Below are 17,466 nucleotides of genomic sequence, written 5' to 3' on the forward strand. Positions count from 1 at the left end.
ATTTAAAACCAGCATCTTTCTCTCTGCCAGATGAACAATCAGAAGACATGTCAAGGCTAAAAATAACAACTAACAATAAATAAAAATGACATAAAATTGGCAAATACATTTATGTTAATATATATTTGCTTAATACTTTTTCGAACAATATATCCACATGAGCATATTGATTTTCAACATGCATATTGCTTTCACAATTATGACAAACTGTATAAAGACCTGGGCCAGGGTCACTCTCAATGTCCCCACAACCAAAGAGGAACAACAAAAAACGGCACCTTCAATAAAGCACTCGCTGCTATAATATTCCATGTACTTCACTACATAAGTGGCATACAATGATGATAAGCAGTCATATCATCATGCTTGCAAGTACCAGAGTTTAAGGAAACTCTAAAGCTTCGAATAGCAACCCACCATTGTTCAATAGAAATTATATGGCCACGATGTGACAGCTGCAAATACATGTTTTTAATAAATATATAACTATCTATGCATACTATACACATATATTTTGTTATACGTGTATTTAACAACAAACAATCCTTGCTAATGTTAGCACTAGGCACACACAACAAGTTAATAGTGAGTAACAGTCAAAACTTGGACAATTCTGGCTAAAAACTGCCAGTAAGTCAAACCACTTGCAAATCTCTTATACTAGTAGGTACACGTGAATAAATTGTGAACAGTAAAACAAACTCCTCACATAGTGAATAATTCTAGAAAACAAAAGTCTTATAGTTATATAGATAGCGCGAGCTACAGTGCACACGAGTATATATATAGGCTTATGTATATGGAAAATAAACATATGAATTAAACTTGCAAACAAATATATTATTAGCTCGGACAAAGAAACAATAACAATCAACAAGCAGCTCGCGAGTCTCGCGTGTTTACACCGGAAGCCAGTCTAAATTCCACCCATTGGCGCGAGCGATTTAAAGTTTTTCAAAGATGTGTGGTACTGTTAGTTATACATCACTGTTTGCGTTTAATGCAAGTATTATTATTTAGATAGTCTTAGTATCGCATGAGAGTTAGTTTTAGTTATTTTTGGAAACGACAGTTTATCGCAAGTTTGTTTAAGTAACTGTGTACAAATCATACATGCTCTAGTTCAGTTGTTGTGAATTGGCGCTTGTTGTATTGTTACGTCATTTTGCTAGAACCTTCTAAGTTTTCTCGTTGTTTTGATGACTATTATTACATCATAATATCTTGTGTGTGGAAAGTTATAGGCCTCAGTCAGGCTATAAATACGCGTACAAAATGCAGTTCAAGTTATATAGAAAGTAAAACAAAGTTAGTTATATTGAGAGATAGATAGATCTAGACTGCGTGATTTTGAGTTTAGCCATTAATAGGGTATAGTGGCGCTTTAAAAAAAAAAGTATCGCATATTGTATTGCAACAACAAAGCAGAGGAGAATAATTCGTCTTGTTAATTGTGTTCTAAGATAACTAAATCAGCCTGTAAGGACTTTGACGTTGTCTTGATGGTTTACAGTCTCAAATATCTGATTTTATACACCATCACGTGGTGTAAGAAAAGACTCTCAGTATTGGTGGGGGGCGCGCGACTCACTACAGTGAGTCTTGATCTTTTGCACTTTTCACTTGAATACTCCATAACTAAGAGTATATTTTCTGTTTCACAAATAAGGGAAGTTTTTGCTTCAAACCTTTAAAAAACGGTATCACGTTTTTTAGTTTTCTCAAATGTAATTAAACTTATTTGGTCCTCATGTGTTATAGATTAAACAGAAATGTGAAAAAGATTAGCAAACCCTCTTCGCTGACACTCCTAATAAATCGAAAATTTGTCATATGAAACATGGCAACTCATTATTATCAAAAAAATATTCTATCACCCAAAAAAGTAAATTGGAGCCTACAGCAGTTTTGTATAATTTTCATTTTAATAAGATAATGTTATCTTATTAAAATGAAAACTATACAAAACTAATAAGATGGTGTTTTCTTACCTATATTTTGAAACTATGCTAATTAATAAAGTTTTATTTCTCAGTTTCTCTCAAGTTGTTCATTGGCATTTTGATTTCATTTCAATTGTATTTCTTGCTTAGAAATGTTTAATATGATAGAGTATATTGTGCATTTTTAAAATCGATATCATATTGTAGTAAGGTGTTTTGAAATTACCTAACTATACAGTTCCAAGTGGTCCACCTCAAGACGTCACAGCACAAGCAACTGGGCCTAACTCAATCAAAGTAGTATGGAAGGTAAGGTTATACGTATTTGGCAACAAATTAGATATGCTTTAAAAAGTTAATCATTGATTTAAATAATTACAGTTAAGTTTAAATTACTTATTTTTAAATATTTTTTTACTTCCTCACGGTAATTGTGCTTTACGAAACTTATATAATAACATCATATATTCTAAAGTCAGTGAAAACGACAAAGGAAGTTGAAAGATAACATAAAGAATGCTTTAAGAAGGTTGCATAAAGAAAACAAAAAGGCAATATTGTTAGCCTCTAATGTCTATTGCTACTGATAATTTGCCCCTGTTTTTAAGTAGAATGAATTTAAATTATTTTGTGTGTACTTCGATGTTTCAAGTTCTATGTAATCATTCAAGCTTATTACTGGTAAAATAACTATGATCGTTGTGTATAAAATGAGATAAATGCTGCATAAGTTCATTTAGTGAAGCGACACAGCTGATCCCACAATAACACGCTTTCAACGATTGATTTAAAAGTTACTATCAAGGACTACTGCTTCAGAAACATTTTGTTTTAAGAAATCATCTTGTCTTAGCTTTTTGAATACCTTTAATATCTGCTAATATTAGCCAAACTCACCTAAAAAGTGGCATTAGTTATTGATAGAACTAAACATATGACTGTTTTTATTAAGGGAAAGAAAAAAAAGCGTGTTCTAACTTTTAATATTCGTTCTAAATCCAGTTTGATATCATTTTAATTTAATGAATATGAAACCGTAGTGCGGGCAGGTGTCATATTTGTACTAAATTTTAAATAATTGCGCCGAACTTTCAGATATTATCACATGAACCCAGCTGGATAAATAATTAGATCTGCTGTTGAGCATAAGCTGGGATACAATTGCTAACAATCAATGCAAATGAATTTACATATTATATGTACTTTTTTAACGATATATCTTTAATTTTTATACACATCTTACAGTCGCCCAGTGGCAAAACGGTATGTCTACGGACTTTCAACGCTAGAAACCGGGTTTCACTACCCACGGTGGGCAGAGCACAGATTGCCTATTGTGTAGCTTAGTACTTAATTACAAACAAACAAACGCATGTTACAAATTCGATATATAAAATACTTCCACTGACCTCAATATCCAAGGCTGGCAATCATACTTTTGCTTATATTAATGCTCTTGACTAAGACAGTTAATAAGTTTTCTAAACATTCATTCAAATGTTTTAATTTCAAATGCTACATCACTACTGTATTCTGCAATATCCTTTCGTATCCTTGAGGCAAAACAGATGATGTTTGTCCTTTTGCATTAATTCCTTTCTTGTTTTAATTTGAATCTACAAAACCTTACATTATTTGTGCAATTATCTGAAGTCATATTGGATCAGCGTGTTGAACTATGTTTATATAGCAATATTCTAGATTTCTTATTATTCTACATTTCACTTCAAATCTAAACTTTAGGCAGTTTGAAGTTTATTTGATTCAATTTTAGTTTAGTCATCTTGTTACGATTTATTTCTTTATTGACTTTCGTGTAACATTACCCAGATACTGAAAAAAATGTTCTTACTCCAGTAGAATTACACATCACTGTTGGACACGTTAGTTTAGCAGAAGCAAATACATAGTAGCAAACCTTCATACAAGTCAGGTTACAGAAGTTAAACTAAAGAATTTTAGTGGATTTTATTCTTCCTCCGTGATAACCATTCTTACAGTGCTTGAAATTTCTAGAATCAGTGGAGGACATTTAGATGTCAACCGGTGGAAGACTGTTCTATTCCACTGGGTTCTGAAAAATGTTAAAACAAAACAGACATTTTTCCACAAAGCTCTCATTACAACTTTTGTCAAACTTTGGAAGTTGCTGGTGCATTGTACAAACTGAATGACATCACACTCAACTTAAGTAATCTATAGTTGTTGCTAAAAGTTGTATTTACAGTTTGGGCCAGAAATGTTCACATATTTTGTGACAAATACAATCATTATTATTAAGATGGAAAACAAATACATCTAACCCTGTCAAAATGAAAAATGCATGTCATATTAAACATTTACTTATGTAGTCTGTATAATGAGACAGGTTCTATGGACACCACAAACGACTTATTAAAACAGCAAACAATTTTATCAGGCACCTGTAAAAAGATGTTTAACTCAGCATTTCCTCTACCACTATAAAACCTCACCAAAACATATATATTGACAAAATATAACATCAGGTTATCATAAAAAGCGTCTGTAGCGTTATATCAGTTCATATTAAACATTCACTACTTGTTTGTTCTCCATCGTACTATAATAACATCCTCAAAGCGACTTGGCATGATGTAGATGAAGCAATTGATGAAATCACCGTGATTTCATCCTAACTTGCCACTAGAAGACGCTGCAACTCAGCTACAATAGCTGGTTTAGGGTCGTGGTTAGCAATTTTCTGGCTCAGTTCTACCCAACAGTTCTTAATGGGATAATAATCTTGAGACTTGGCTGGCCATGGTAATCTTGTAATGTATTCCTGCTCGAGATAATCCTGTACAATAAGGGCACTGTGGGCAGCGGCATTGTCATCATGTAACACAAAATTATTGTTAAACCTTGCTCTAGCATATGGCAAAAATATCGCCTCTATGTGATGCCTGTAAGAGGCGCCATTGACGTTTCCTTGGAGAATATGAAGAGCAGTATTTGCCTCCATGATGAGTAGTTGCTCAAACATGTACTGCACCACCTCCCGTATGTTCCCTGTGGAAAGACAGTCTTCCTTCATCCAGGCAAACGACGAACACGAATCTTTTAACAGGTATGACATATAAAAGCACATTGATAACATTGATAAGCTAAGGTTGTATGTTATCAATGAGCCTCTACAACTCTGGCTTGACCAAGAGGTGGAGAGTGATTAAGTAGAAACCACAGATGATGATGAGAGCATTGTCGTGACAGCTCCCTATACATTCAACTATACATTGATAATGCGTGAAAGTCCAATGTATATTTTGGAATTTAGGTTTCACCAATCACCACCTTATAATGAAACTGAAACTACAGGTCTTTCTCTCGATAGGTTTACCAGCCTGGTGTTATTGCCTTTTCTTTATTTCGGAATTTCAGATTGTTAAAAAGCAATAGTTGAAATCTCCATTCTTGGTCTTACTACTGAACAGTTCAGTAGTGACTGACCTTTTATGAACTCTGTTCCAGACTCAATCTCTATCCATTGCCATGGAAGGTATACTGGATATAAACATGCAGTCCTAGGAGAGCTTCTAGATACATACCTATGGAGGTCGATAGGTCTCAACCACCCCCTGTAATTTATCTGAAAACACAATCTGATGATGAGGCAGAAGAGGTGTTAGTGGGTTCGAGTGACAGTTCAGCTCCCACCAGTCACCATGTTTCTCCTTGATTTTTATGGGTGATAGGCAATCTGTCTACGTTGTCCTCTGATGATTCAGGTGTCTCCTCTTCCTAGCCAAAAGAGAAGATACAATTGCCAAAGCTAGAACCAAAACAAAGGTGAGCAGTAACTGATTAAGCAATCTCCATAAATCTGCTGTTATGCTGCCTACTCGTCAGATGGACTCCAATAATGTCACCCATATAAGAACAAGATATGGGAGCACAGCCTATAAAAACCAAAATAGTCTACCCCTAGTTGGAGTATGATGGATAAATTACCCTGTAGTTCATGCAAGGAAGCCTACTCAGCCAAAAAAGGTTAAATTGGCAGAGTTCTGTGAAGGCATAAAGGAAGGAAAACTCCATCTCACACCTCTGCTGCTAAAACTTGCTGTGGCTCCAATGGCTTTGGCTGCCTCGTTGTCTCTGGCAGGAGGAGCCAGTGGAGCCCTTCACAGGGCACCCTGGAGGCGTATGACTTGTGAGCAATGATAAAGGGGAAATTATTGCCAATCTTAGGCATAATACTGTAAGGCCACCTGGAACTATATACTTCACGAGGATGATCACTGCTGAAAACGAGAAGGGAAGGGCTCCAAAGCCACTGACATAATCTAATGACTTCAAACAGAACTTGCGGAAATCAAGAGAAAGCTGACCTAGGTGAAGAAACTCATGACAAGCTAATGTCAGAAGTATGTCGATCAACAATAGCCTTAGATAACTCACTTGCCACTCTGAAATAAACAGAGCACCTAACGATGAATATGTATATTTTGTATATTTCCCATTGTTAATTGTATGTATGAATAAAAATAAACTTATAAAGGGTTTAATTATTTTGAGAGGTTTTATTTCTTTTTGTGGGTAATTAGTATTTTATAATTTAAAAGGGTTTATGTTAATTTTATTTTTGATGTCATTTCAGTATGTAATTTAAATCTTTTGATTTTTCCACTGTTGTAATAGTGTGGTTTAATTTGTAATTAAATGTCGATTATAATTATTTTATTCAATAATTTTCCTTCTTTTTTCTTCTTTTGTCCTCTTTCTCTCATTATATTTTTCTTATTATATACTTCAGTAGTTAAGTGTTTTCCCAATTTGGCATGTCTTTTTCATTCTATCTTTTTCTGCTCCTATTCCATGTGTATTTTATTTTATATCATTTTGCTGCAATTTAAAGTTTGTTTGTTTTTATTTGAGTGTTGTAAATTTTGAGAATTTGATTCTGTGCAGTTTGTAAAACATTTGTCTGGCATGGCCAGCGTTATCGTGGATTGTGATTTCTCCAAATCGTTCTTTAATTGTTTAACTGGTATTAAATCAAAATGAAAGCTGAGGCGTCGCTAAGTACGTAAAAAATTCGGGGCCGGGCCCATAGGCGGGAGAATATTTGGCGCTTCAGTATGATACGATCATGGTTTCATATTCTGGTTTTTCTAGACACCAAATGGTGATTCGGGGCACTGTCAACTAGAATTGGGGTACGGTCTCCGTGTGCCAGTGCCCAGCGGCACCTGTGAATGAAAGTCAGCTTGAGGAGTTGTTTAAGTTAACGAATAGAAAGGTTGTAATAATCAAATTCTACATACTTTACTTCGCATGTCTAAAAAACAATTACATTTCTCTACATTCTAATTTTGGAACATTTTAAATCTGGTGGAGATCAAGTACAAGATTCAACCTGAATTACAACTTCTCGTAGCTTGACCGGTCAAGAAACTTTTCTGTTGTTTCATGGAATAGTCGCATTATCTTACTTGACCTTGCTTTTTAGTAGATAACTTGCGACTTTGAAACGAAACAGAAATATTTCCACATTCCGGTGACTGTTTTTTATTAGTCAAGTACAGAGTAAATGTGTATTGTGAATACAGTTTTGGCGCTATCAGAATATTTGTTCCAACTTTTGAATAAGACAGTTCGTCTTTGTCCTCAGACAATCAAGACTCACTTGTGAAATACCCATCCTTCTCTCACCGCATTTACACCTGTTGATCGTGTATGAATGCTGTGTTTGTCAATTATCTATATTCATTTTTTTTTTCTTGCGATAGTTCTACTACTTAAATAATCATAGAAACCACCTACCTGCTAACATTCCTCTTAGTACAGAAAATATATAGTTTTAATTGTTAATTTTTATTTTGACTGAAACACCGTATCTTGCCTCTTATATTTCACTTGCAATAAATCGCTACACTTGTCCTTCTTCATATTGGATCCACAAATCTTTTTTTTTCTTCCTAAGATCAAGTGCCTGTGAACAAGGTATAACCTTGAATTAACAGGAGATACATTAAAAATTAATTTTACTTTTGGCAATCAAAATATGTATATACCATATATTCATGTATATTAATTGGTGTATCGAAAAAATGGTGTATATTTTTAGAAATAGATATATTTTATAAGCTCACGCCTGTTTAGATTTTAATAGTAATAACCTAAACCCATATGAAAATAAATATTCATTATTGTTTAGCACAAAGAATTGTTCAAGCACTTAAGAATGATGAATGGATTTAAAAAATTATATAAATAAAGATTGTACAAAAGGCAGAACTGTCAGTGAAATTTTGTGCCCATTTATTTTATGAATTAGTTTATTATGAAACTATTTATTTTTACACGTAATACATCAATTATGTTATCTCACAAAACATCAAAATACGTGTAATAAAGAGAGTCTGTGGATTTTATTTAAGGTAATTGTTAAGCATTTTAAACCTTATAATCATTACTAGAAGTATTTTAATGTTAGTTTTTGACATTTTTTCTGGATATTTTACTGATTCAAAACATACATGTACATAATACATAAAAATCTCTTCTTGAGGACTTGGAGGCCTTACTTAGATATAAATCAAATTATGAAAAAGATGGACTATGTCATTATAAGGAATAATGGTATCAATGACTGAAAAATAAGAAAATCTGTGATAACGTTAAAGCTGTTTCTATATGTAATATTAAAGTAGCCCATTGTATTGCAGTACAGTTCTACCATAAACGATAGTCTACATAGAGGTTTGAAGTTTGTTTGAAGTTAAGCACAAAGCTACACAATGGGCTATCTGTGCTCTGCCCACCACGGGTATCGAAACCCGGTTTCTAGCGTTGTAGGTCCGCAGACATACCGCTGTGCCACTGGGGGGCAGTCTACATAGAAGCTAAACTAAGCTAATTTGTACTATATACTCGTTATTCAAGGAACATAACTAGACTTTGGTAAATTTTGTGTGTGTGTGTGTGTGTTTTTCTTACAGAAAAACCACATCGGGCTATCTGCTGTGTCCACCGAGGGGAATCGAAACCCTGATTATAGCGCTGTAAATCCGTAGACTTACCACTTTCCCAGCGGGGGACTTGGTAGATTTAGGATACCTGTGACCCTGAGGTCTTGAATATATAACTCTGTACATATTTGTTGTGCGAAATACTAAAGGATGCTTTTTGTGTACTGGAAAACATATTATTATTGCATATATAATATAAAAACAAAAAAAGCTCCTTATTTTCCTCAAATTAGATATACGACAATGGGAGTCCATAACCAATGTTTATTTTCAATATTTCGTGACAAGAAATTTAGAATGGAATAAGTTTGCCATTTCACTATATTAAACGTATAATTTGCGTTTCCGGAAACCATTTATACAAGAAAAAGGATTTCAAAATATTTTCCTATTTAACCAAAAGCCAAATGCGCATGCTTGTTGAATTTAAAATGAGTTACTAATAAACGTATCGTCATCTAATATAATATGTATTTATAGTGTGTACTAAAAAGCGATTCTGTACCTTTTGTGCGGGATACTTTTAATCAGATGATAGTAACGGAAACTCAGTCCTTAATTATTTTTAAATTAGCCAATATCTCATTAATCTTGATTACATACTCATCATGCTCTAACGTAAAGTTATTTGTTTTTAAACATAAAGCTACACAAGGGCCTCTTTAACGTAAGTTTATTTGCTTTGGTTTTACTGTATTCTGTATTATCAAAAGGTAAAATAACACAAGGTTTCATTTTGCAAATAAAATAGGAAATAAAAGTAAATTAATTGTCACGTAGATCTTGAGTACTTATTGTCATGTTGCTAATGATGAACAATTTTAGTTTCAGTGGGATTTTTTTTTCACTGCAGTGTTATATCTATGTTATTATGCAAAAAAAAATGTGAAATTGCTTTGAATACACTCGGAATTGTTACAGGATACTTTTCTACACAACTATTACTTTTACATTTTTTAAATTCTATGTAGCCGCCAAGACAAGACTATTGGAACGGAAAAATTATTGGGTATTACATCGGCTATAGACCTGCAGACGAAACAATGTACATGTATAAGTCGTTCGATGTAAAAGATGTGGAGGAGCGTATCCAATTTCATCTGACAAATCTACGGAGATCAACCATCTATCATATCATTATCCACGCCTTCAATAACAAAGGCCTAGGTCCTCGATCTGATGAAACAGAAGTGAAAACACTTGATGATGGTATTGTATATTTGTACATTACACATCATAATGTCTAAGGTTTTTCGTTGTTCTTTTATATATACATATTAAAAACTTTGTTACTTCGTTTGAAAAGTTTTTGCTCAGTAACTTATTTAAAATGAAACCAGAAGTGTTTCATTATACTTTTTTACTTATGTAGCTGTTGCTTCAGTTGAGCCTTTAACCATTAATCAGTCTTTTATCTGGCTTTTTTGCAAATAACATTATTTAGACCTTAGTAAGTAAATTCCATTGTACAATTTAACTACTTGTATAAAACTTCTCTCATTATTTGTTTAATCCTCTCTCTGTTGGATTTGTTTTTGTTCTTTTTTCAGATATTTCCGCAAGGCTATACGCAGGCAACCTGCACTAGTCGTCCCTAATTTTGTGTTGCTAGACTGAAGGGAAGGAAATTAATCAACAGCGCGTCCCGTCAACTCTTAGACTATTCTTGTCTGACCAAATAGTAGAATTTGAACGTCACCTTTATAACGCGCCCGCGGCCTAAATTGAGGAGCGCAATTTTTACCATGTTTTAATGGTAACGGAACGCTAACTATGGATAGGCTGATCCATAGTCCAGCGCGTTAACCACTAGACCATGTTCGGTCCTCTCTGTTGGAGGTTCTTCCTTAGGCTAATAAAATCATTTGTTGAATAGCAAGGAATATTTCCCAAAGGCTAAGTCGCAAATGCGAAACTTAAATTGGTCATGGTCATTAAGTAGCATAGATTACCTAAAAAACACACAAACACATTCAAATCTACAACCTGACACATTTACCCTCGAGTTCTATATCAGAAGTAAGATACTTTCATAAAAATTAGCAAATAAGATTTTATATAACAAAATTATAGCTTCGGAAATATTTTCAGGACGGGAATCCTCAAATCTTCTAAGTGGTTTATAGGTTATTTAACTTAAAATATATATACTTCTCTTCACATTGTCCCAAGTTAATCTACTTAAGAATTTGTACTAAATTATGAATTATTTTAATAAATTATATTATGAAAGAACGCATAAAAAATGTTAGAAAAATATCTCGCGTGTTATTATTTCGAAACTTATCGTACAAAAAGAGTAATTAAAGACATGGGATGTATATTAATAATAATGGTGGATAGTTAACTAGTTTCAAGTTCAACAAAGCCATATATTTAAATATTTGGTTCCTCGAGATCATCAATTATTAAGATTTCCTGGTGTTTAGTGAGTTTGGTAGAGTTTTCACGCTGATAAAACATTATTATTACTGATAGCTTTATGTAAGTAAGATGTATTCAGTTGTATTTTGTGAAGTAACTTGTGAAAACTACTCCCCGAACTTTTCGTAACGGAATATAAATAGATAAACATGTACAACGCTTACAGCAAATTTTCTGTCATACTATGTATGCTTATAAAATTATAGATTTAGAGTTTTAGGGCCATATTTTGTCATATACAAAAGCTGTCAGGACCTGAACAATGCATCATCGGTATGGTAGCGTAATTCAACAAGTTAGGAAATGTTAAAAACAAACATAAATACGTATTGTTGATATAAATTACAGTGTCTCATCATTTACTTGTTAATTTGTATTTATATCTATATTCTAGACTTTGTGCATAAAAATTGGTTGGCAATTATGTGTTTGTGTCTTTTATTAAAGATATTTTGAGTATGGTTTTATAAGCCTTCACTAATGATTAATGCTACAAGTAAGAGTGGTCAAAACATGCTTTCTTGCTCGTATTATTTTAGCGAATTAATAAAAGTCTTAATGTTTAAATATAATATTTTGCTTTTTAGTTCCGCCCAGTGCTCCTGACCTGGAGATGTTATCTAAAACACAGTCATCGCTTACTGTGAAATGGTCTCAGCGAACAACGTTTGGTACAAGCAGGGTAGGTGAGTAAGATGTAACACTGATTGTTCTATAGATTATGTAATGTTTAGATTTTTTTTTTTTACAAATAAGCTATTACGTACTCAAATGCTTTATTGAGATGAAATTATTCATGAGAATGCCATCAAGTGATTTTGGTAATTTTTAAATTGGAATATTTTTAATAAAAGAGTGAGAGGTTCTTGATTTGCAATTTTAACAAAAAAAAACTTAATTAGTGACTTATTATTTTACCTAATTTTGTATATTAGTGAGATAAGAGTTAGTGCTCGTTTTAAACGGTAGTTGAAAAACAGTTGCCTTTCGTTTAACTTTTTTAAATAAAATGAGGCCACGTTCAGGATGAGTCTTTATATAAAACTTCTTTTAAGCAACTGTTGTCTTCCTCTGGCAATATTTTTGTTAAACATTCTCAGTTAATCCACTGGCTAACAGATCTGCTTCTACTATCCGGTAAAGCAACCCATAAACATTCATAATAAGAAATAAATATTTTTTTTATTGATAAGCACAAAGTTACGCAATGGGTTAAATGTCCTTTGCCCACAACAGGATCGAACTGCGATAATAATCGTCAAGCTTATGGCTATGCCACCGAGGGACAAAATTTAATTCTTTTATAATAGCTTAACAAGTAATTTCCAATATACATTTGAATAAAATGTAAAAAAATAGGTCTTTATTTATGGAATCTGGACAGATTTGTAGCACAAGAAATCATAATTACATTTGTGTCATATACTGTAGTCTCCAAAAGAGATGGGATTTCTATTAAGAACTTCTGATGAACTGTGAAATAACTATATAGTTCAGAGCTAAGATAATTGAACATAGCAATTATGAATTTATGAAAACCGTCTTGTGTAAACACACTGACTAGAAATACCAAATTCCATAAATCAGTAAACGAAAAACTAAAATCTATGATGATTAGATTCCATAATTTATGAACTATAACTCTTTCTTTGAGATCGTGAATGAATGTATTCTGTCTATTAGCTTTATTAGAAATCAAATGATCTGAGAGAGAATATAAAATGTATTTTCGAAAACGTCAAAAAAAATTCATTTCAAATATTTCATATATATATATGTTTATATTGGAAAATATACCCAAATTAAATGGGTCTGAAGATTTCTGATTCTAATACCCATCTTAAATATTGTTATTATGGAAGTGGTATTACTATGAAAATTACCTGCCTCAAATACTAATTATCAATAACTTCTGAAAAAAAGGCTGACTTTGAGAATCAGAACTAAAAAGTAATTCTATACAACAAACAGACTCGAAATACATAATTTCTCAAATCAACAGAAAAATATAAAAGCCTATTACTATTAGAATGCATTAATTGATTCATCAACTGAGTACTCTCGCTGTTAATGATAACTTTTAGCTGTAAGTCCAATAGTATCTTACGAAGTTGGCCAGCTTACGTGATTTAGGTTAGTCTTAAATCTATTCACTAAACTAAAAATACAACATAATCGTTATAAGTGTAAATATTTTCAACATATATAACTAATCAATTTAATGTAACTAACCTTAAATAAAAGTGAAATATGTCATTACTTACAAAATACATAAAACCAAGCTATTTATTTCATCAAGGAGTAGTAAATATGCAATAATTATGCATTTATCCATTGTTGAGTATTATAAGCATATTTTTGAATTATACTTATCCGTGAAGCAGCAAACATAATTTATATTATCTTTATCTTTAGAAGATAAATATAATTATTTTGTTCTTTGTATTTACCAAATTGAGCAATCATTACGCATATTTTTATGATATCTTTATATGTTTTAAACAGAAAACTAAACGGTGGAGGATACGTGCTTGCTCATCGCAAGGATAGAACCACGAATGTTACCGTTATAAACCCTCAAGCTAACCGCTGAACTACCGGTGGTAGGAATTAAGAGCAACCCTGTGATTAGCGTGCAGAACAGTAGATTCACTGTTCGGTGATTTGCGCAATAAAAAAAAACGCGCTCCGCACTTTAAGGTCACAGGTGTGTTATAAGAGTGGCGGTCAAATCGGGGGCGTTATAATATGACGTGACGGTCAATCCCACTATTCGTTGGTAAAATAGTAGCCCAAGAGTTGGCGGTGGGTGGTGATGACTAGCTGCCTTCCCTCTAGTCTTACACTGCTAAATTAGGGACTGCGAGAGCAGATAGCCCTCGTGTAGCTTTGCGCGAAATTCAAAAAACAAACAAACAAAGGTTATTGAATAATGTATAAGCTTAAGAAAGTTTTGGTACACGTTTTGATAACGAATATATACGTTTCAAGAGGTTCAGTACCATGGAGCACGCCTCTTTTGTTTTCATATTTTCCATTAACAGCAATCTGCAGAAAAGAAACAAAGAACGAAGAGTTTAGGATGATATTCAAGCCCTGTTATAGAGAAAGATGAGGTCCAGTGAATATTCAGCAAATATTTTTATATGTATTTAGACTGTTTTTTCCATCATTTTTAGCTAGCCAAGTTATGAATAGTTTGGTATGATTCTGATTAATAAAACATTTAACTGTAATGACATGATATTCAATTTCAGTTAATGAAGTATTCTTTGTAACAGATATTACAGCTTCTTAACTAATTATTCTTCATAGCAGAATTAAATGCATGTTTATTACTGTATTGACAGATATAACAAAGCCTCTTTATAGCTAATAATGGCTGGAGACGGCTTGAATGGGTAATGAAGAAAAACTTTAATATAAGTTTAAAATAACAGCAAATGCACAACGTTTCGACAAGGTTTTGTCATCATCATCGAATTTGAACTATTTATAGCTGTTTCGTGCAAAGCTACTCGAGAGCTATCTGCGCTTGTCGTGTAAAAGGAAGGCAATTAGTCAGTACCACCCACCGCAAATTCATGGGTTACTCTAATCGAATAGTGGGCGAAATTCAACACAAACAAACAAATTTCAAGCATAAAAATATTTCGAGTGTAGAAGAAGTAACTTTTTGGTCTTGTAAACCGAGAATATGTAAATATGGCTAATGGTTAATGAGATGTGTATATTCTTACTTAACAAAAGCATACAAGCACACGGCTCAAATGTTTTAAAGAATGGTTAAGCTTCGAAATTATTTGTGTATTTCGTATTATACTCATAAATAACATCAACAGCATTAAAATTTCTGACTGTAACATGCTATCCGTTACTGGAAATTGCAAGTTATGCTTGAAAAGAAAAATCATAAAAATACGATGCACTATGAAGTGGCTAAAGGTTATTGAAGCCCGGCATGGCCAGGTGGTTAGGGCGCTCGACTCGCAATCTGCGGGTCGCGGGTTCGAATCTCCTTCACACCAAACATGCTCGCCTTTTCAGCCGCCAAATGACACCAAAATCTTTTGAAAAATATGCTTTGAATGTGGAGTGTTCTACCATTATTTTTGTTGCATTTGATATTATAAAAGGGGTGCATTTATTGATACGATATGAATGGAAGAAACAAGACGCCTTTCAAACATAAAATGGTCCAGCATAGCCACGTGGTTAGGGTGCCTGACTCGTAATCTGAGGGTCGCGGGCTCGAATCCCAGTCTCACTAAACATGCTTGCCCTTTCAGCAACGAGGGCGTTATAATGTGACGGCCAATCCCAATATTCGTTGGTAAAAGAGTAGCCCAAAGAGTTGGCAGTAGGTGGTGATGACTAGCTGCCTTAACTCTAGTCTTTCACTACTGTATTAGGGACAACTAGCGCATATAGCCCTTGTGTCGGTTTGTGTCAAACGAAAAAAAATTACAATCACAAACTGACAACAGAAGCGCCAGTGTAAAACTTTGGGACGTTGCCTTGATTACAGTGTTAAAAAATATAATCTATTTTTATAGAATTACCAACACTTACTCCACTTAAAAATTCCCAAAGCCTAGATTTTTATATCTACGTTACAATGATATAGTTTTGTACTAGATCACTGATGGGTCTGACTTTAACATGATCTATAATTCAGTACTAAATATAGCTACTTTTAATATTTCTTTTTTTTATGATTTAGAAAGTTTTAAAATTATTCAGTTACTTACTGTATTTGTAGTCTTTCTTAAACGCAGTCCTTTTAACAGAGCTCATACTCCTTCAATGCCCTTACTAGAAGTGTTATAATGCGTTGATATTAACGGAATGCTTTACTGTTATTAAGTTTTTCAGATTCTGGGCTAAAACCGTTGGTGCAAATAAAATTGTTTATGATAATTTTTGCGTTAAAATATATTTCTGAAATCAAAATTCGAGTCAAATAGTGATTGACATCACTGTATTTTTTTTACAAACCATGATATCAAGAAACGGTATTTCATCTCTTTTTATCTTCAACAGGAAAGGTTTTTATTTTTTTTTCAAAATAGAACCATTATAAACAAATCTAAATTATTTATTTTTTTTAAATAAATTGAAGTGCCTCTTACCATAGCATTATCTAATAAACTCGTTGTAAGTATGGCAATGTGGTGCTATTAGTTTCCATGGCAGTATCACGAACTTGGTGTCATGTCTCATTTTTGTAAATAAAAATATCTTTTATTAAAATGATATACAAAATCTTTAGAATTTCTTTGAAGTTCAAAGTAACTATATATAAAAAGGAATTTACTACTTCTATACCAGATTCAAGGTTAATCTGATGTTAAAAGAGACAATATTAAAGGTATTTTTTGAAAGTATTAGGTAAAACTTATATTACTGTTAGCTATAAAATATTTCAAAATTTTTTCCATAAACTCACTGAAACAGAAAGAAGCACTGTTTTGACCAGCAATAATTAGACGAGTTTGTAAATTTAGAAGACTCTGTAACAGTAAATATTCAGTTATAACAGAACGGGGTTATTTCATGAGGTCTGTGAACTTTGGGTAATTTATAAAAAACCTTATAATTTTACTTATGAAATCAATAAAAAATTCAAGTCAATAAAAAAGTTACTTGCTTGCTGTTTAAACAGAATAATGGTTCTTTCATTAAGAACGATATTTTACAAAACAATATATTATATTTCTAAATAACTCTTAGTCAAATCATCGTAAAAACCTTTATTCTGTAAAACGAGATCATTACCTTCTTCGGGTCTCTTGTAAACAGTGTATTTTATAATTTAATACCGTATTTTTCGGTATATAAGACGCACTTTTTTACGCCAAAATTTGATGTCAAAATCTGCTTGCGTCCTATACACCGAAGGTATGAATAGTATATATGTATATATACAATATACACAAGACATGTGTAAATATATTTAAATAGGCATGCATAGTTTAGTTCAATTGAATGTGTTTTTTATAACAATAGTAGTTTTTTCTTTTAAAAGCATAAGTATTTATAATGCTCCCTAAATAATAAAAAAATAAATTACAGTGAAAGCAATGAAGATTTTGTAGGTTTTGAAC

General features: G+C 32.7%; 1 protein-coding gene across 2 annotated transcripts in view; it reads left to right on the top strand.

The window, feature by feature from the left end:
• The window catches only part of LOC106469739 (Down syndrome cell adhesion molecule-like protein 1 homolog), a 127,635-nt gene that overhangs the window by 93,796 nt on the left and 16,373 nt on the right, over nucleotides 1–17,466 (top strand). For both annotated transcript variants that reach the window (XM_022399900.1, XM_022399950.1), the window contains exons 11-13: nucleotides 2,182–2,252; nucleotides 9,907–10,144; nucleotides 11,947–12,045. In XM_022399900.1, coding sequence (XP_022255608.1) covers nucleotides 2,182–2,252; nucleotides 9,907–10,144; nucleotides 11,947–12,045 — 408 coding nt within the window. The remainder of the gene's footprint in view (nucleotides 1–2,181; nucleotides 2,253–9,906; nucleotides 10,145–11,946; nucleotides 12,046–17,466) is intronic.

Source organism: Limulus polyphemus, unplaced genomic scaffold (assembly GCF_000517525.1).
Source record: "Limulus polyphemus unplaced genomic scaffold, Limulus_polyphemus-2.1.2 Scaffold3, whole genome shotgun sequence".
Lineage (NCBI taxonomy): Eukaryota > Metazoa > Arthropoda > Merostomata > Xiphosura > Limulidae > Limulus > Limulus polyphemus.